Genomic DNA, 18347 nt, shown 5'->3' on the forward strand with positions numbered 1-18347 from the left:
AAAGTGTAATTAATATTATTCTCCTGAGCCAACTGATGTTCAAACTTTGGTTGATTTCTGAGATATATAAAATTCTTTCCTAGGCACACCCTGTCAAAGAAATACTATTTTTTAAAAAACAATTCCATAGTAAAGCTATTCCAATACAACTGTCTTTTCATAAGGCAAACATCTGAGAATGAACTGTATTGATTTGACCAACAAATCGTAACTTTAATTCCTGCACATCATACTAGAAAAGTTTCCATATCAAATGTCTGAATGATATAAAAAGTTTGCAAGCCAAACAGATATTTCTACTGGCCAATTTTGAAAGAGTGTTTCATCCAGCAGCAAAAGTTAAAAGTATTTGCAAGTTAAAAATGTTAGAAAATTTGTGTGTCACCTGAAAGCATTGTATGAGATTGGCAGCCATTTAACTTTGTAAATAAATAAATATATTTGTTTCCTGTGCTACTAATGAAATCATAACTGAAAATGCAGGCATCTACATAGTTCTGTAAAGGAAATTTTAAAAATATGCATTTTTATGTTAGCATGTTAACAGTATCTTTTTCTTTTCGTATTTTTTGATATATTGGTTAAGGCATCAGGCTAGAAACTGGGAGATGCTGAATTCTAGTCCCACTTTAGGCATCAAGCTAGCTGGGTGATTTTGAGCCAGTCACTCTCTCAGCCCTAGGAAGGAGGCAATGGGAAGCTACTTCCAACATATTGCCAAGCAAGTTCAAGAACCTATCCGGGTAGTCACCAGGAATAAAAAAAAAACTGACTGGAAGGTGCACATGCACATGCACATACACAAATATTTTCTAAGTGTCTTGTGAAAGAAGCACATTTGATAACTAACATACTGTTAGTTAGTTATCCACAGAATACAGTTACAATTCACGTTAACCAAGTACCAGCCAATTAATTAGCCAAACTACTGTTGCTAGAAAATAACTTTTTTTTTGGTTTCTCTTTTGTAGGGATTTATGACCGGCACATATAAGTGAAAATATATAATCTGCATACTTTTCAGGTTTTTGTGTTTCATGCTTTTAAGCATATTATTTTGTTAAATTTGCATGTGGGGGCTTTCTTTTTGCATGCTATTGTTTTTTGTAAATTACTATTTCTGGTGAAAAGCAGTAGTGAAACATTTTAACAAGTTAAGGCATGCAAACAATCTTTTAAAAAAGTAAAAAATCAGCATTCTATAGGACATTCTCCTCAATCTGGACATTTGTCAAATGTCCAATGTTCAACTCCCAGGATTTCCACAATGCCTATGCTAACTAGAAAACTGTATACTCATTTTGTCAAATTTTGCTGTCTGTGTTTTAATCTGTATAGGTAATCCTCACTTTACAGCAGTTCATTAAGTGACCTTTTGAAGTTACGGCACTGAAAAAGTGATTTATGACCGTTTTTCACATTTATGACTTTTGCAGCATCCCCATGGTCGCATGATTTATATTTGGATGCTTGACAACTGGTTCATATTTATGACCATTGCTGTGAAAATAATAATAATAATAATAATAATAATAATAATAATAATAATAATAATTCTCAATCAGAAAGACTCAATCTTATATTTTTCAATAAGCTTTTTTCCATGATCTAATATACAAATGCAAAGGTAGTAAAGTGCTCTTCTGGTGCAAACTTGGATGAAATACATTGAAGTCAGCTTTTTGTATTTTATGTAAATAATCTTCTACAGCAACCTGGAAAGAAAGAGGATATAATAATCATTATTATATATAAACAAAACATTAAATATATTATAAACAATGAAATATATAAACAATAATTATTGTTATTCTTGCTATAAAATGCCAATGTATTAATGGCAAATGGAACACTGATTTATAGGACACTATGTCATGCTGCCGTGTTTCCCTGAAAATAAAACCCTGTCTTATATTTTTTTAGAACCCCAAAATAAACGCTTGGCCTTATTTTCGGGGAGGTCTTATTATTTTGGGGCGCGTGGAGCAAGACGGGGCTCCTCTTGCCGTCTTACCTGATTTCCAGCTCTGTCAACCTAACCAGAGGAAATGGCAGGGAGCGGCTGTGCATGCGTTTAAATATTTTCGGGGAGGGCTTATTTTAGCACATGCACTCAAAAGCCCGATTGGGCTTATTATCAGGGGATGTCTTATTTTAGGGGAAACAGGGTAGTAGAATATGAAATTCATATTTAATTTTCAGATAGAAACTTTAAATTTCACTCTGTACAGTGAAAGTGTTACTCTCACAAACACAAACTGGCTACAGACAGTTCTCAACTTATAGCCACAATTGAGCCCCAAATTGTTGGTAAGTGAAACATTTGTTAAATTATTTTGCCCCATTTTACAACCTTTCCTGCCACAGTTGTTAAGTGAATCACTGCAGCTGTTAAATTAGTAACACAGTTGTTAAGTGAGTCTAGCTTCCCCATTGACTTTGCTTGTCCGGTTACAAAAAGGGACCACATGACCATCAGATATGGCAATCATCATAAATATGAGTCAGTTACCAAGTGTCTGATCAGGTGACCATGGAAATGTTGTAATGGTCGTAAGTGTAAAAATGATCACAAGTCACTTTTTTCAGTGTTGTTGTAACTTTGAACAGTCACTAAATGAACTGTTGTTAAATTGAGGACTAGCTAAATTAAGTTTCTGATACATTTAACATAGTTATTTTACTTGGGAAGAAGAGCCCAACCTTCCTTCCTAATAAAAAGCCAGATGGCAAAATTTGATCCTATCTATATCACTGCAACACCACAACATTCCTTGTAATTGTTGGAGACCCAAAAAAATAGTTTTGGGAAAGGATTCCCATCTCAACTTTAGACAATTTAGAAATCACAACCATATTGACTGTACTTTTTTTTTAAAAAAAAATCCCAATCTACATTGTGCTTGTGTTAACACATCATTAATTATGTCAAAATGAGACAGTGTTTACCAGAACACTTGATTAAATCAAATGTTATGAAAGAAAAGCCAAAGGGGATAGGTGAATAAGCAAGACTATCTGATAATGTGGCTAGATATTTGTCATAAGGCTTTGTAGTTCAGACATAGTCTCAGAATGGTCTTTGAAGGCTGAATACATGATCACAATTTTTTGTGAATTAAAAAAAAAAAGCAATACAGCCACTTACAGTACAAAGGAAGGCAGGAAATGCTTTGGCAGGGACATTCTTCTTGAAGGACCTAGCCTGGAAAGAGACAGACAAAAGGATGCATTTAAAATTAAGGAATGTGTCAAGGCGAGACGCTTTCTCATGAATTAGATTCTGGGATGAAATGGTAAATTGTTATTCTACGAAAGGAAGAAGAGAGTTAACTGGGCACCTTCATACATACTTCAAAGCTAAGACAAAGTGGGAAACAGAGATGTGAGTAGAAAGAGCTCACAGATAAGATTTTAAAAAGGAGAAAGAAAAGCAGATAAATAGTGGATAGGACATGACTTATGTTTCTAGTGCCAGTGGAAAATATAACTTTAAAAAAATGATTACGCAGAGATTATATGTTCATAGAAGGTTATTGTTAAAGAAAATTGTAATCGTTTATAAAGAATTGGCTGTCTGGGTGAACGAGAGACATTGTATAATAACTGCCTCCCTCCCCACATTCCTTAACCCTAAATGGAAAATACCTTATAAAAAGAAAACTCCTTTTAAGAAATGTACAGCATTTGGAAAATTTACAGATGGGGTTCTTGACTTATGGCCATTCTTTTTAAGTTATGATGGCACTGAAAAAATGACTTATGACTGGTTCTCAGACTTATGACCATCACAGTGTCCCCACAGTCATGTGGTCAAAATTCAGGTGCTTGGCAACTGGCATGTATTCATGAAAGCTGTAGGTATACCAGGGTCATATCATAGTCCTTTGTGATCCAAGGGAGCTTCTGACAAGCGAAGTCAACGGCGAGGCCAAACAGACTCACTTAACCCATTGCTTGGCAACAGAATTTCTGATCATACATTGAGGACTATGTGTATTGCATTGGGTATCAGAAATCTGGGTTAGCTACAAATTTCATCATTTCTGATATATTGCAAATCAGAAGAATGTCTCTTTTGAAAGACAGAATAAGAGCATCAGATTATGAAAAAAAGATAACAGCATATTGTTGAGAAACATCCTCCTACTCCTGTCTGGTAATTGCCTCTGACTACGAGAGACATGATCACGAAACTCCTTCCTTCCTCCCTCCCTCACCTGTGAATCGTATCTTTTCACTTCCCTATCAAAAGCCACACTCTTCACTATTAGCATAGCCAGCAAATCAGGGATAGAGCAATTAGGGTGACGGGTGATCAACAGTGCTATTTCATTCCAATTTGTGACATATACATCAGCACAAAATCTGGCCTGGACCTTCCTACTCCGAGTTTAACTTTGAACGTCCAAAAAGTTTTCCTTCTTTTCAAGTTAGTTTCACTTCCCAAAGTGTAAAGACGTTTCACAACTTTAATGCCACCCACAGAAAGGAAGCCTACTTTTGCTCTTACTCAGAGTTTTGCTCCTGTTAATAACCTCACTTTCTCGTACCCTTTGCACAAGTTGGAAGCATCCCCACAGCTTTATTTTTTTTTATCCTAATGAATCAACAGAGCCACACAAACCAAAGTAATTGTAGTAATTCTGCTCTGCTTTCTTCTCTTTTCCAGTTATGCTAGAAGTCAGAAAGTATATACTACTTTGTAGAACTGCAGAGATCATTTCTATGCAACCGCATGATTCACTTAACAACTGCAGTGATTTGTTTAACAATTGTGACCAAAAAGTTGTAAAATGAAGCACAACTCATTTAACAACTGAAGCAATGGAAATTTGGGGTTCAATTGTAGTCCTAAACTGAGGATTATCTGTACCAATAATCCTAAATTTATGCTGAGTCTTTGATCTAATTTTATAACCTTTTCTTGAAGTAGTTGTTGTGAACACAGCAATCATAACCATATGGCTGTAAATGCTGGCTGGTTGCCAAGCAACCAAAATGCGGTTATGAAACAGGGTGAGTAGCCATCAGAACTAGGCCATAAGAACCTTTGAAGGGTCCTTTGTAACTTCAAATGGTTGCTTAGTGAGCAATTTAACTCAAGGCCAACCTGTATGTCTCAAACTCCTGCTTTTGAGAGACTGAGAAATGAAATCTTGGATCAAAATGAGTGTTTCCTGATCTAGAGTTCTTACGCTATCTATCACCAGAAAGACAAACCCCTCCCCCCTCCCCAATTTGCAGTATTAAATTAGGCATGGAAGGCAGAGAAGAGGAGAAGGGAAAAACAAAACATTAGCAGGAATTATATTTATCAAGGCTACATACAGTTTTGACATAATAACATGGAAATAATTTATGTAAGCTTAAAAGCAGATGGATTTCGCCCTCTGTTGGCCATTGAAGAATATACTCCTAACAACTGCTTGTAACTACAGTAGTTGCAACATTTATTTACATGTAACTTTCCTTTATACTAATCAGTAATTGCATATTTAACTCATACTTTCTCCATATTAGTTTGCATGCTTTTTTCTAAAGTCTATGTGAACTAAACACACTACACATGTTCCAAAATGTAAACACATTTTATAAATGCTATTTCCCAAATAATCTTTGCCTGTATTTCCCCCAATGTATACATTTGCTACACAATTTCTCTAATGTACACTTTTTCACTGGAGGATCAAACTGCTGCTTTGCAGCTGTTGTTCTGCCATGGGTAAGGATTTGACCTACAGTATTAAAAATGAAATCTTTGTATGGCAGAACTCCCATCAAAGAGGGGACAAAGTAAACAAAAGAAGCATTACTGTCAATATTATTTCTAACAGTCTGGACAGGAAACACTTATTCCAAAGAGCCAGTATCACAAAACTCTAAACACTAATATTTATTTTTAAAGTTTAAAGTTACAATTCAAAAATTCCAGCATCCAGCTTTATTTTCAAACAAGGCACAAATATACAATTAATGGTAACAAAACTTGTCTTTTTTTCTCATGTCCAACCAGAGAAAGCCAGTTCTTTTTTAAATTTGGGGTTCTTGGCATCTGTCCATTTGTACAACTTAAATTATCCAAGTTCCACTATGGTTTACATTAACCTTCCCCAATACAGTAAGTGTACTACCAGCCAGTATGTCCACTATCCATTGCTGGAGAGGAATTCTGTCCTCATGTATTTGGAGATTGCTGGTCTACAATATTGATAATGAAATTTTTGATAAAATCCAGACACTCACGTGTTCCAGATGAACATGGGCTTGACTTGCAATGTCATATACAGTATCTTTTATTTTCTTCGCCTCATTGTTTCTTATGAAGTCCTGTTGTGAAACACCATGCTGACATACATGGAAGGAAAACAGGAACAAATTTTGAATGTTCCTGGGAAATACACTGGAAGCATATACTACTGTTCTGAAGGTATATTACATGGATAGATAAACATGTTATATATACTATATAACGTGATATCTTTTGAAGTCTTAAGGATAGTTCAGAAAGTGTGATCTTATGTTTATGTCAACAGAAAATTCCACAGTAATTTCCCTTCATAAAACACTCTCGCTTTCAGGAAGGTTTTACAATAGCTTTTGCCAATCTTTGGCAGAGAATTACCAGTGGCAGCTGAACACATCTAAATAGTAGCACAGTGGAAAAGGCTTTATTACAAAGCATCGTGTCACTGAGTCAATAAAATATGAAAGGAATGAATAAATGCTTTAATGCTTTTCTCAGGAACAAAAATGTGAATGAGGTAAATATTACATTAAGCAAGGAGCTGAGAGATTAACAATTCTAATTTGCTCCATTACGTGAAATTACTAATAAGAAATATAAATACCAGCTAAAGTTTGGGTAGCCTTGCTCCTCCGTATAACTATTGCACACTTGGGTAGCAGGTACCATTTCTGGAGCCTCCTCAAATTATGAGAAATATAATCTGAATATGTTAGGGACGCGGTGGCTCAGTAGCTAAGATGCTGAGCTTGCCGATAGGAAAGGTCGGCAGTTCAGCGGTTCAAATTCCTAGTGCTGCGTAATGGGGTGAGCTCCCATTACTTTTCCCAGCTTCTGCCAACCTAGCAGTTCGAAAGCACATAAAAAATGCACATAGAAAAATAGGGACCACCTTTGGTGGGAAGGTAACAGCATTCTGTGCGCCTCTGGCGTTTAGTCATGCCAGCCACATGACCATGGAGACGACTTCAGACAGCGCTGGCTCTTCGGCTTTGAAACGGAGATGAGCACCGGCCCCTAGAGTCGGGAACGACTAGCACATATGTGCGAGGGGAACCTTTACCTTAATCTGAATATAGGTGTGCTAATTCTGAACCATTTCAACAATACCCAATTTCGCTGTCTCTTTCTCTCTCACACACACACACACACACACACAAAGAGCTAAACATTTTGGCCCCAAGTATAGCTACCATGTCACTGCCAAATGCCTTCTGGTCTTCAGCAACTGCATACAGGTGGCCCTCACTTAATGACCATTCATTTAGCAACTGTTTGAATTTATGTCAGTACTGAACAAATGATAACAGTTAATGTTAGAGGTAAAAACCTCTCAGCATGTTTGCTGCAACTAATTGATTGTTTGGTGAACTGTTTGAATGGACCAATCAGAGCACAGCTTCGTGGCTCTGAGTTTCCCGCATTTTTCAATGGTCAGAAAGGTGTATATAAGTAGCTGCAGGAACAGACTTCTTTCAGAGTTTTGAGAGCCTCGAGAGACTCAGAGAGAAACCAGCAGAGACTCTCCAGCCGAGAGCTGAGCAACTGAAGTCACCATGAGCTGAAGTCGCTAAAAGAGCTGAATCATTGCCTTGTTCCTGAGAAGGCTGCTGAAGAACGCTGGATGCCTCCCTTGCTTGGCAAGAAGAACAAGAGCTAAATGGACTTTGCTGTGAGGAGGATTCTATGGGCTGTTGAAGCCTTTTTGTAGGTTTTGTTTTCATATGTTTTTATTAAACCAAATAGTTTCTCTAGACTGCTCAATCAATTTCTTGCTGATGCATTCGTCTGCGTATCGGACCACGGTCTATTGGTAGCAGAAACCCTCATTTTAATCCTTAACAGTTAAGCTCGGTTCGCAAAGTTGTACCCACTGCAGTACACCCAAACAAGTAACATATTACTTGGCAATCCACTTGTACTTACAACCATATGGGTGCTTCAACTCCCTTCACCCGTTTTCTCTCCCCACAGATCTGCTCTTTTGGCCACCCTGCATTCCACTGGCCCTGTCATCCCCACCTGGCCTTTACCATCTTCTTCCCTCCCACTGCCGATGAGGTGTGCCTGGTCTGGCCTTCGTGAGGCAGCTGTTGGCTTCTTCACAAGGCCACATTGTTCAAATCCCATACAGCTTTCTTGTGGGGCTTTGGAAGGCAGAGCCCAGGGCAGCAGGGCGAGTGGAGAACAGGGCTGGCAGAAATGGTGGAGTGCCAAGAGGCGAAAAGGGCAGAGAAGCGGAGGAGATATGCAGGTGGGGGGAATTGAAGAGGAGGCAAAGGAGACAGTTGCTTATTTTACCAAGGCTTAGGGCTGGGAGGAACGAACCTGGGAATGGTTTGGATTGGGATGGATCCTCACCTAATGATCAGGTGGGATCTGATTAACTATGGCAATGGGGAGTGCCAGGATTACCATCACTAAGCAATGCAGTTATATTTTGTCATGCTTTAGAACTGCATTGCTTAGCAACAAAATTCTAATCCGTTATTGTTTAAACAAGGACTACCTGAATGCATAAAAATAAATGAAAATATAGACATAAAGTTTTTAAGATTGTAAGCAGAAAGAACATGTACCGTATTTTTCAGAGTATAAGATGCACCCGAGTATAAGACGCACCTTCGTTTTTGAGGGGGAAAATAAGAAAAAATCTGATTGGCAGGTGGATCGGCCTCCCGGAATACCCCCAATCAGCTGTTTCCAGAGGTGAATTTTAACAACAGGTTCCTTGGTTGTGAACTCTGTGCCTAGCTTTTTTTTCCTTTTTTTCCTGCCTCTGAAAGCCTCCGAAACAGAGCTTCAGGAAAAAAGCCTCTGAAGCTCGGTTTGGGGGCATCTTTTCTGAAGCTTTGTTTCTGATGTTTTTTTCAGCCTCTGAAACCTCCATTTGAGAAGCTGAGCGGGGCTACATTCGGAATATACGACACACCCAGATTTTCACCCTCTTTTTGGGGGGAAAAAGGTGCATCTTATACTCCGAAAAATACGGTATGCATCATTTTTTGATATAGAGATCAACAAATGAACTGGAATATCATGGCAAGGTTTTTAGGCATCTAAGAGGACAATAACGATAAGGTGTTTTAAAGATTAGTGTTCCAATAATTTCCCATCTAGTAATCTTATACCCAAAACAAAATATAAGTCATGATGTACAAGCACTTCCATTGAAGGACCAATTCTGAAATCCTATTAAAAATAGAAATGATACACAACTGTCAGCAGAATTTGCATGTTGCTACCTGATCTATCAACATGATATCAAGAGTATGAATATTGTTACAAAACTGGATCTCAGCTTTACTGTCTTACCAGCATGCAAATATCCATGGGAAGAAACACCTTCCTTCTGCTAGCATGGTATGGAGTTGCCCTTAAACACGTTACAATGCCTTGTGCCTTCCCTATGTGACTAGCTGCATGGTCTGCATGGATGTCCCTCACACCTGTAAATATAGAAAAGATAAGCCTAAAGGATACTTACTGAAATGGCAAGGCAGCAAAATCTAGTCAGAACTGATAGGTAAGACATTGTTTAAAGAACAATATAAAAATGCAAACAGTGTATTTGGATTTTCCATATTTGTCGGATGCTTAGAAACAGAACTTCATTATTATTGGGGAGTGGGGAAAAGAAGATCTCTGCCTTTTACTGGCCAACTGTAATCTTAAATTGTACATGTGATAATTGCATTTATTAACATAGTTACCCTATAAGAAAATGCAATCACATAGGTAGGCCATGAGCAAAAAAACTACGGTAGACTTACAACCATTCATTTAGTGACTGTTACAACACAGTGTAACTAATGACTATTTTTCATACTTGAGACCACTGCAGCACTTCCATAGTCAAGTGATCAAAATTCAGACACTTAGCAACTGACTCATTTGTGACAGCTGCAGTATCCCAGGGTCATGCGATCACCTTTTTGCAACCGTCTGACAAGCGAAGTCAATGGGGAAGCCAGATTCACTTAACAACTATGTTCCTTCACTTAACAACTGTGGGAAGAAAAGTTGTATAAAACTAGGGCAAAGCTCACTTAACTTTGTTGGCAACAGAAATGTTGGGCTCAATTGTGGTCATAAATCAATTACTGCCTACATTGGTACATCCATCCATGTGGCAAGTGCCAGAGGAACCAAGTGCACCTACCAAGTGTTTCTAGGGTGAGATAAAGGAGTGCGCTCTGTGTATTTTCAGCATAGGTCTCAAGTTCACTGATATCCCGATAAGCTCGGTCATCCAGATTCTTTTCCTGTGCGTTTGAAAACAAAAGGGGGAAGTATATATTGAACAACCAATCACTGAAGTTAACTTAAGAAATAGAAGGATGTCACTTTTAAAAGAAAGCATTATCTTCTGAGTTGGGGACATGTAGATTATTTTTCCTCCTAAACTAAATCACTGTCTTGTTTCCTTTGTTTAAAAAAGAGAGGAGAAAAATAAGGAAAGAAAAAAAAACAGAGGGAAAGGAGTTGCTAAGCATCAAGAACAAAAGAAGTCTTAATCTTTACTAGAAGCATATAATCATGTTTAGGAGATGATGTTTTACCTTTACAAATTTTCCTCTCAGCTAGAAAGAACACAGGTCTCCTTTATGTACAGTCATTGTAAATAGAGGAGCCTTGGAAATTGATCCTATTATGCAGTTAATTGTGTACCTCTGAAACAGCTGGAATCTGCTAATGGAAAGAGGTATTATTGAGCTGCCTGCTAATGTAATGATTAAATAGCTCAAGGTAATGCTAGATACTTTTTGAAAGTCAATCAGATTGAAAATAAAAGGAATATATAGGTTGACAATTTTTTTCAGCAAAGACAGAAGCTCACGATGCCTCTACTATGCAGACCATATCTTCCACTGAGCTCTGTAATTAAACTGGTTAATCAGTTTATTTACTCGTTATTTATTAGTACAAAACCAATAAGCATTTCTCAATAGCCACTTGCATAATCTCTGAGGGACTGAAATCAAGACATTTATGTAGTTTCCTAAATATCAATCTAACTCAGCTAGTTTACCTTTCATAACACAGTAAAATCTTGCATGTTTATGGAAACTGAATTAAAATCACCAGGGAAGAAAAATACAGTAATAATCATAACCCGCATTTATTTTCGATATTTTGTTCATACTGCAGTTTACTCTATATTACCTTTATAAAATATTTAAAAATATATTCCTAATGCAAATACAGTATATTATAGTCTCTTACAGTACAATAAACACTTCAGGACATTTTTCAGCCTTTCAAAATTAAGCATTTTCCCACAGTGGTTGCAATTGCATCTTTACCATGACATACAGTCACATTTTTTGAAAAAAAATGGTAAAGAAAGCTTACAGAATGCTGCTATACATGTCTATGAGTCCTATATTAAATGTTATGGCTCATTTCAAATTGTTCTGGAGATTGTTATTGCAAAAAGACACTAAGTATTTTATTGCAAAAACATAACCCTCAACATAGAATTCAGTTACAAGGACTTCTCTTTATTCAGGTTATTCAAGAATACTGAAGGGGGAATTTTTCTTTTTTGAAAATAATGTAAAACTTACCCTTTGGTCAATAATATTCATAAGCCATCTTTTGGTCAGGTTTTGCCTCCTAACAGCCTAAAATCAGATGAACAGGATATACTCATGTAGAAAACAAGAAGAAATAAAAAAAAATCAAACCAAGATAAACACCACTGCTATCTTATATTAAAAGCTTATTTAATCTAACATTCCATTTTCAACAGTCAGCAATCTGATGCTGTAGGGGATTGAAATGACAATTTAATCAAGTGAGAGGTGGTGCAGCTTTTGAAAATAAATAAATAAATGCAGTGAAAGATATATTGCTATCCTGGCTGGGCTACAGGGCTGTACATCTCTTTAAACACTTGAAATTCAAATCACCTCTCTTTGAATCTTAAAAACAGCCATGTCTTATTATAGCAGAGGCCTCAGAGTGCCAGGTGGTGAAGGCGACTGCAGCCACAACAAGTCTAGGGTGGCTCCTAGAAGCAGCTGAGGTTTTGCGCACCTCTAAAGCCACAGCATGCCACGTTGCCTGTGAGTTGTAGGGAAGCAATTAATCCAGGGGCACATGGTTTTGGAGCTGCTTACTGCCCTGCAGATGGGAGAGAACAAACAGTCTGGGGAACTAAAGGGGAGGCAGTCCCTTACTTTAGAAGAACTGAGGCTCAGGCCCTGGAGGGATCAAGCCCAGAAAGTCTTGGCTAAAGGCTGGTGGAATTCAGTTAACATGTGACGTCATGCTTTACAACTGCATCGCTTAGTGACAGAAATTCCACTCCCAATTACCGTCATAACTCTAGGATTATCTGTAAATTGCTACTCTGAATTGATCTGCAAAGCAACTACGACCCTCTTAAATGTGAGGTCACGAGCAATTAAGTTGAACATCTGCAACAATTTTTACAAGAGAAGATTCCTAGGAATCGTTACAGATTTGTGGATAATAGAGATACAGGTAAAATTGGAATGCAAAGCTGTAACTGGTGACTGAGTAAGTGAATGTTATATTCAGGAAAACTTTTATCTGAAACTCTATTTTACTGCTGCGAAGCCAGACAGGTGGTTCTAATTTATATGGGGACCAAAGGACAGGCAACTTCCTCTGAAAAACCTGAAGGTCACCCTGGAAAAGATTAGACAAACTATCAGAACGATTGGCACTATTTGTTTACTTTCCAAGGAAAGAGGGCATCATTTGCATCAGAGTGCCCAGTTGCCTCTCCCCATGTCTTCCTGATAAAGGGTCACACCCAAGTATCTACCCTACAACGTGGAAGATATTTTTCCATTTCCTGAATTTAATTTCTCCATTATCTTAAATCCACTTCTTTTCAAGCCAGCTGATAAAAACTTTCCAAGAGCATTTCCCACAAATATAAAAGCACTGTGATTACAAACAATTTAAAATGTAAAGGCTATGCTATACCAAACATTTGACCCACCTATTCCCTTTTTTTCTACCCCACCTTATACTGCTGACCAGCATTGACAAAACTTGGGTGCATTGATTTTTTTTTTTTTGCCACTGTTGAGATGCAAAATATAGAAACATTAATATAAAGCTAAAATGGGCTAATGTAACTCATAACTCAGAGAACACCCCATCAACTCCACTTGTTCAAAATATATATATATATATATATCCCAAAGGGGGAAAAAATAAGAAGATTCTAGCTTTGTGTACTGCTCAGGGTGGCATTCAGTTACCCGAAAAAATATTTAATTCACTGCTTAGCCTTATACCTTCCACAACTCTATTGCCACTGGTTGTTGTGGTGGATTATCCTGGTAAATATCTTCTACAGCTTTCCTCCAAAACTCTAGCCGCATCAAACCAATGGTCTTCTCAGTTACAGAGTCTCTAATCTGGAACAGAAACAGAGTAGGAGTGATAGTCCAATTACCCTGCTTTTTTAATCACATCAAATATATGATATTGCTTAAACAAAAGGAGGAGATGTGAAAAAGAGCAGCCTGTTGTAGATACACAGGATTCTTCCATGAATGAGGAATCCCACCATGGGGAGAGGAGAGAGGCTCCACTCTTAGTTATTTGCAAACAACTACAATAGATCTCATTAGATGACAAAGATATAAGTAAGAGAAGATCTAGGAAATCCCAAGTTTTCAGGTATTAAAAAGAGCTTGCAAAGATTTAATCATTTTAAAATTAGGAAGCTATCAACCATAATATGTAATTTATAAATGAAATCTATAATTAGCCCAGCTGCTATGGCCTAGAGGTGGAGCTCTTGCCTCACAATCAGGAGGTTGTGAGTTTGATCCTAGGTAGAGGCAGATATAGGATCTCCTGCTTGGGCAGGCGGTTGGACTAGATGACCTGCAAGGTCCCTTCCAGCTCTGTTAAACCAAATTTTACTTTCTGGAACGATTATGTTGATAAAGTTCCCAACTAATCATTAGACTGATAACATCTTTCAACTGTTCTTAATCCACTTATTATTAGTAGTAGTAGTAGTAGTTAGTAGAAGATAAGCAAGAAAACATTTCAAGCTTATCTAACAAACATAGTTATTCCTGGTCTGTAAAAAGGCAAATAGGCAATTTGAAGGCAATATCAGCCTTGGCTATTGTTGTACTCAGGTTTAGTTTGGATACGTACCGTCTAAATTCAACTTTGAAATGAGTGTCAGATTTTGGTACTGTTTTTCAAGAATAAAGACTCACTGACTTGGAGATACAAATTTTTTCAATAGTGACAATTATTACGGCTGCTGTTTATAGCTTGCGACCAAAATATTTATTAGAACTCTTTCTATGGGACAAGCAATGTCACACTAACATATCTGTTTAGCATATAATTTCTGGATACAATTAACATTTAATTTGGGACAAAAGTATTAAAGCAAAAGCCTGACTTTTACATAATGATAATTCATAATGTGATTTTATTCATTTATCTCTTCTTTCAAAAGCAATCATTGTTACCCGTGTCAAACCCAGCCTTGAAAACTGACTTAAATAGGTTCAGAGATAATCTATTTCCTTCATGACCCCCTATAGCAGGGATGTCAAACTCAAGGCCCGGGGGTGGGATCCGGCCAGCGAGGTGCTTAGATCCATGGGATTGCTCTGGAAACAGTGAAGGACTGGCCCACAGTGCCGCTGCCAGTGAAAACAGAGCTTGGGAGAGCTGCATGTGGCCCTTCCGAGCTCCGTTTTCACTAGCAGAGGGTTGCAGATCATCACAGCTGAAAACGGAGCTTGGGACAGTTGCGTGCGACCTTCCCGACTTCCGTTTTCACTGACAGAGGGTTGCAGGAGGCCATCATAGCCTCCTCAAGGTTGACTCAGCCTTCCATCCTTTCTAAGGTAGGTAAAATGAGAACCTGGTTTGTGGGGGCAATAAGGTGACTTTGTATAAAATATACAAAAGTATGAAGGCTATTGCTTAATGCCTTGTAAGCCGTCCTGAGTCTCCGGAGAAGGGCGGCATATAAATCAAAATCAAAATAAAATAAAATAAAATGTCGAGATGGCTATGCCCACCCTGACCATGCCCACCTCGGCCCTCCAAGGTCAAACACAACCCTGATGCGGCCCTCAATGAAATCGAGTTTGACACCCCTGCTCTATAGCTATAACCACTTTCTTAAAGATTGGTCAATAGCTACTTAAAAGTATCAGGATACATATTCTAAAGCACGGGTGTCAAACTCGATCACGTCATGTGACATCATGTATTGTGACGTTTTTTGCCTTTGTGGAGCCAGGGTGTGTGTGGCCTGCACGGGCCGCCAGTTTGACACCCTTGTTCTAAAGGGACAGTTGAATATATCAAAAGCAAATAATGGAATATTCCAGAGCAATTCATTAAAATCAGTATTATTTTCATTTGTTCCTAAATTACGACAGAATGATACAAATATCTATTCATAGTGACAGAATCCTAAAAAGATTATAAAGTACCCAAACAATTTATTTTGTACACCTTGCACAGTTTTATAAGATTGGAGGATTGTTTTGCATATTTGTCAAAGTAATGCATATACATGTTAGGAATTACTTTTATTGTCATGTTTTCATATGTAAGTCAATAATCTATTTTAGCCAGCCTGGTATTGCTGACTAATACCTGGCAAGACAGTAACTGACAGGAAAAAACACGAACTTCATGTTTGGGATTTTTAGAGGGTTTTTTTTTTTAATGTTAACACTGTGTTGTATAATGGATATTTTAATACCTGCCTGAGCCAGTTCTACATTGAAGGCTCTCAGGGCCAAGACAGAGGCACGTGATTCTGCAGGCAATAGCAATGCACAGAGGAAGCCTTCATAATCCCGTTTTCTAGATATACAAAGAATAAATAAGAGCATTTGCTTTCATTACAAGCTCATTTAGCCAGTGGAACAGATAAAAAGTGTCTCAATTCAATTATGTTTTTAATTTTATTTATTAATCAAATTGACATGATTGCCCACCTCACAGAATGTGATTCTAAGCAGAGTACAAAAATCATTTTGCAGTTATTCTCTAAATCAAGGGGATGTAAACTGGTACTCTCCATATGGTCCAGTTTACCATTCTTAGAACCCTAAAGCACTGATTTGCAGGCTGGCTAATGAGAATTGTAGTCCAGTTCTTCAGGAGCATTCAGTACCAGTATGCCCATTCCTGTTCTAAAGTAGAAGTGTATACTCAATACACAGTGCCTAGGATTTATTTTAAAATTAAGGTTACAGGCACATCATGTCTTCAAAAGCTATTACAAGATTAACTTGGCGCTATCGGAAGACAACCACAAAGTATTAAATAGGCTCTATCTCTAAAAAGCAACACATTTTTGCTGGTCATCAAAAAATAATTCTGGCAACATTCGTTTATTTGCCCAACAGACATAAAGCTGAAATGTATTGCAATGAAATGGTGGAATGGGTTGTACCATTTCAAATCAGAGATGAAGGCTTGCATTTATGAAGTCAAATCAAATCAATTGATTACAGCTGTAAGACCAAATGCAGTAACAAATTTAACAGCAGAACTGTTACATACATACTGTACATATGACAGAAAGAGAGTAAGTATAATAGGATCTATACAAAGTTTACGGGGGGGGGGGGGGGATGAAGTTCTAAATATAGAGATATGTTCCAAATTAAGTTTGAAACAGGGCAACATATTCCATCTCTCTGGCCATTCCCTCTTTAGTTTTAGATAATCAGAAAGCTTTGACTACAAAAGGAGATGGTTTTATTGTACAATATCATATATATGCTTTACCCAACATGCTTTTAGAATACACTTAAGGGAGCAGTGGTGGGCTATGGCCCATGAGGTTGGTCCAAGAGTTGGACTCAACTTAGTGACAGAACAATAACAACACCAACAACAGTATTGTCTTGGGAAAAAAATAAAGACCAAACCTGAAAAATGGGTGAATTATTTATTCTGTGGTCACCACTGCAAAAAAATCAGGGGATGACACTCCAGAGCAGGGGTCTCCAACCTTGGCAACTTGAAGCCTGGAGGACTTCAACTCCCAGAATCCCCCAGCCAGCTTTGCTGGCTGGGGGATTCTGGGAGTTGAAGTCCTCCAGGCTTCAAGTTGTCAAGGTTGGAGATCCCTGCTCCAGAGGACAAGCACATCGGATACTGTACTAGGAATGGCACGTGTGCAAATGCACGCGTGCAAATGCACAAGGGGGACACCGGGGCTCTTTGAGGAGACGCCTGGGATATAAATGCAATACAGAAATGTTAAATCCCGGGAGAGGAAGCTGGAGAAAGTTCATGCATTCTCCCCCAGCAACATTAAGACACGGCCTCGCTGTTTGCAGGTCGTGCTCAAGGGCGGTTGGAGCGCGTCTCGCGCCTCTGACGTCACACTGATCTAAATATATGCAAATCAAATCGGTGGCAAACCACATCCCGGCAGGGGGGGGAAATTGCCCTGCTTATCCTGCCCAGTCCAGCTCCGACCCTTCCCCCAACCCCGGCGGAACCCGAAGAAGCAGCCGCCGGCCTCACCGCAGCAAATCCAGGCAGTAGCGTTCGTCTCCTCCCGCACTCGGCTGGCTAGAAGCGGCCAACGCAGCCGGCGCCCGCCCTCCGAGGCCGGCGGGGCTCAGCAGCCGCCCGCGCCCGGCGCGTGGCACCCGCAGCGTCCAAGGTGAAAGAGCCGCGCGCGAACTTCGGCCCAGTGCAGCTGCGCCCGCGGAGGCCGCCATGCTTGTTTAAGGCCACGCCCCTTCCCCCCTCCCCCTTTTATCAATCACAACCGGCGGCGCCGCTTCTTTCTCTCACGGCCTAGTTACGTAATCGGAGGCACTGGGAGGGCTCCGCCTCTGCTGTCAATCATCGGATGCTTAGCTGCCTCTCCCCGCCCCCCTTCTTCGTTTACACGTGCTGTTCCCTAATCGGATGGGGTGCCCTCTAGTCTAGACCTCTTATAATCTTGGGAATTTTAAGCCTGGCGGACTTCAACTCCCAGAATTCCACCACCCCAGCAAAGCTTTACGTCAAGAGCAAAGCTGGCTGAGGAATTCTGGGAGTTGAAGTCCGCCAGGCTTAAAGTTGCAAGGTTGAAGAAACCTGGTCTAGC

The 18347-nt window shown here is 38.9% G+C and overlaps 1 protein-coding gene across 4 annotated transcripts; it reads right to left on the reverse strand.

Annotated features, from left to right (window-relative positions):
- Positions 1-1561: 1561 nt before the first annotated feature.
- NDUFAF6 (NADH:ubiquinone oxidoreductase complex assembly factor 6) lies at positions 1562-17989 on the reverse strand. 4 transcript variants are annotated; one of them, XM_070942112.1, is made up of 9 exons: positions 17774-17989; positions 15994-16093; positions 13528-13650; positions 11818-11874; positions 10410-10512; positions 9563-9696; positions 6247-6348; positions 3149-3205; positions 1562-1715 (listed from the first exon to the last, which is right to left on the reverse strand). In XM_070942112.1, exons 1-9 carry the CDS (start codon positions 17971-17973, stop codon positions 1587-1589), a joined length of 1005 nt encoding a protein of 334 aa, XP_070798213.1. In that variant the 5' UTR covers positions 17974-17989; the 3' UTR covers positions 1562-1586. The 4 variants fall into 4 exon arrangements, with proteins under 4 accessions (XP_070798213.1, XP_070798215.1, XP_070798214.1 ...); XM_070942114.1 differs by lacking the exon at positions 15994-16093 and having other exon boundaries at positions 17774-17858; XM_070942113.1 differs by lacking the exon at positions 17774-17989 and having other exon boundaries at positions 15990-16075.
- Positions 17990-18347: the final 358 nt, after the last annotated feature.

Source organism: Pituophis catenifer, unplaced genomic scaffold, assembly GCF_029215685.1.
Source record: "Pituophis catenifer annectens isolate HBS135680 unplaced genomic scaffold, rPitCat1.0.hap2 SCAF_3, whole genome shotgun sequence".
NCBI classification, from domain to species: domain Eukaryota; kingdom Metazoa; phylum Chordata; class Lepidosauria; order Squamata; family Colubridae; genus Pituophis; species Pituophis catenifer.

Excerpts from the sequence above, each read along its gene's own strand:
- NDUFAF6 (XM_070942112.1), bottom strand. The coding sequence starts at position 17,973 with ATGGCGGCCTCCGCGGGCGCAGCTGCACTGGGCCGAAGTTCGCGCGCG. Across the intron at positions 13,651-15,993 it reads TCAATGTAGAACTGGCTCAG|ATTAGAGACTCTGTAACTGA; the intron begins GCAGGTATTAAA and ends TTTCTGTTCCAG. Across the intron at positions 10,513-11,817 it reads TGAATATTATTGACCAAAGG|GAAAAGAATCTGGATGACCG; the intron begins GTAAGTTTTACA and ends TCAAACGCACAG.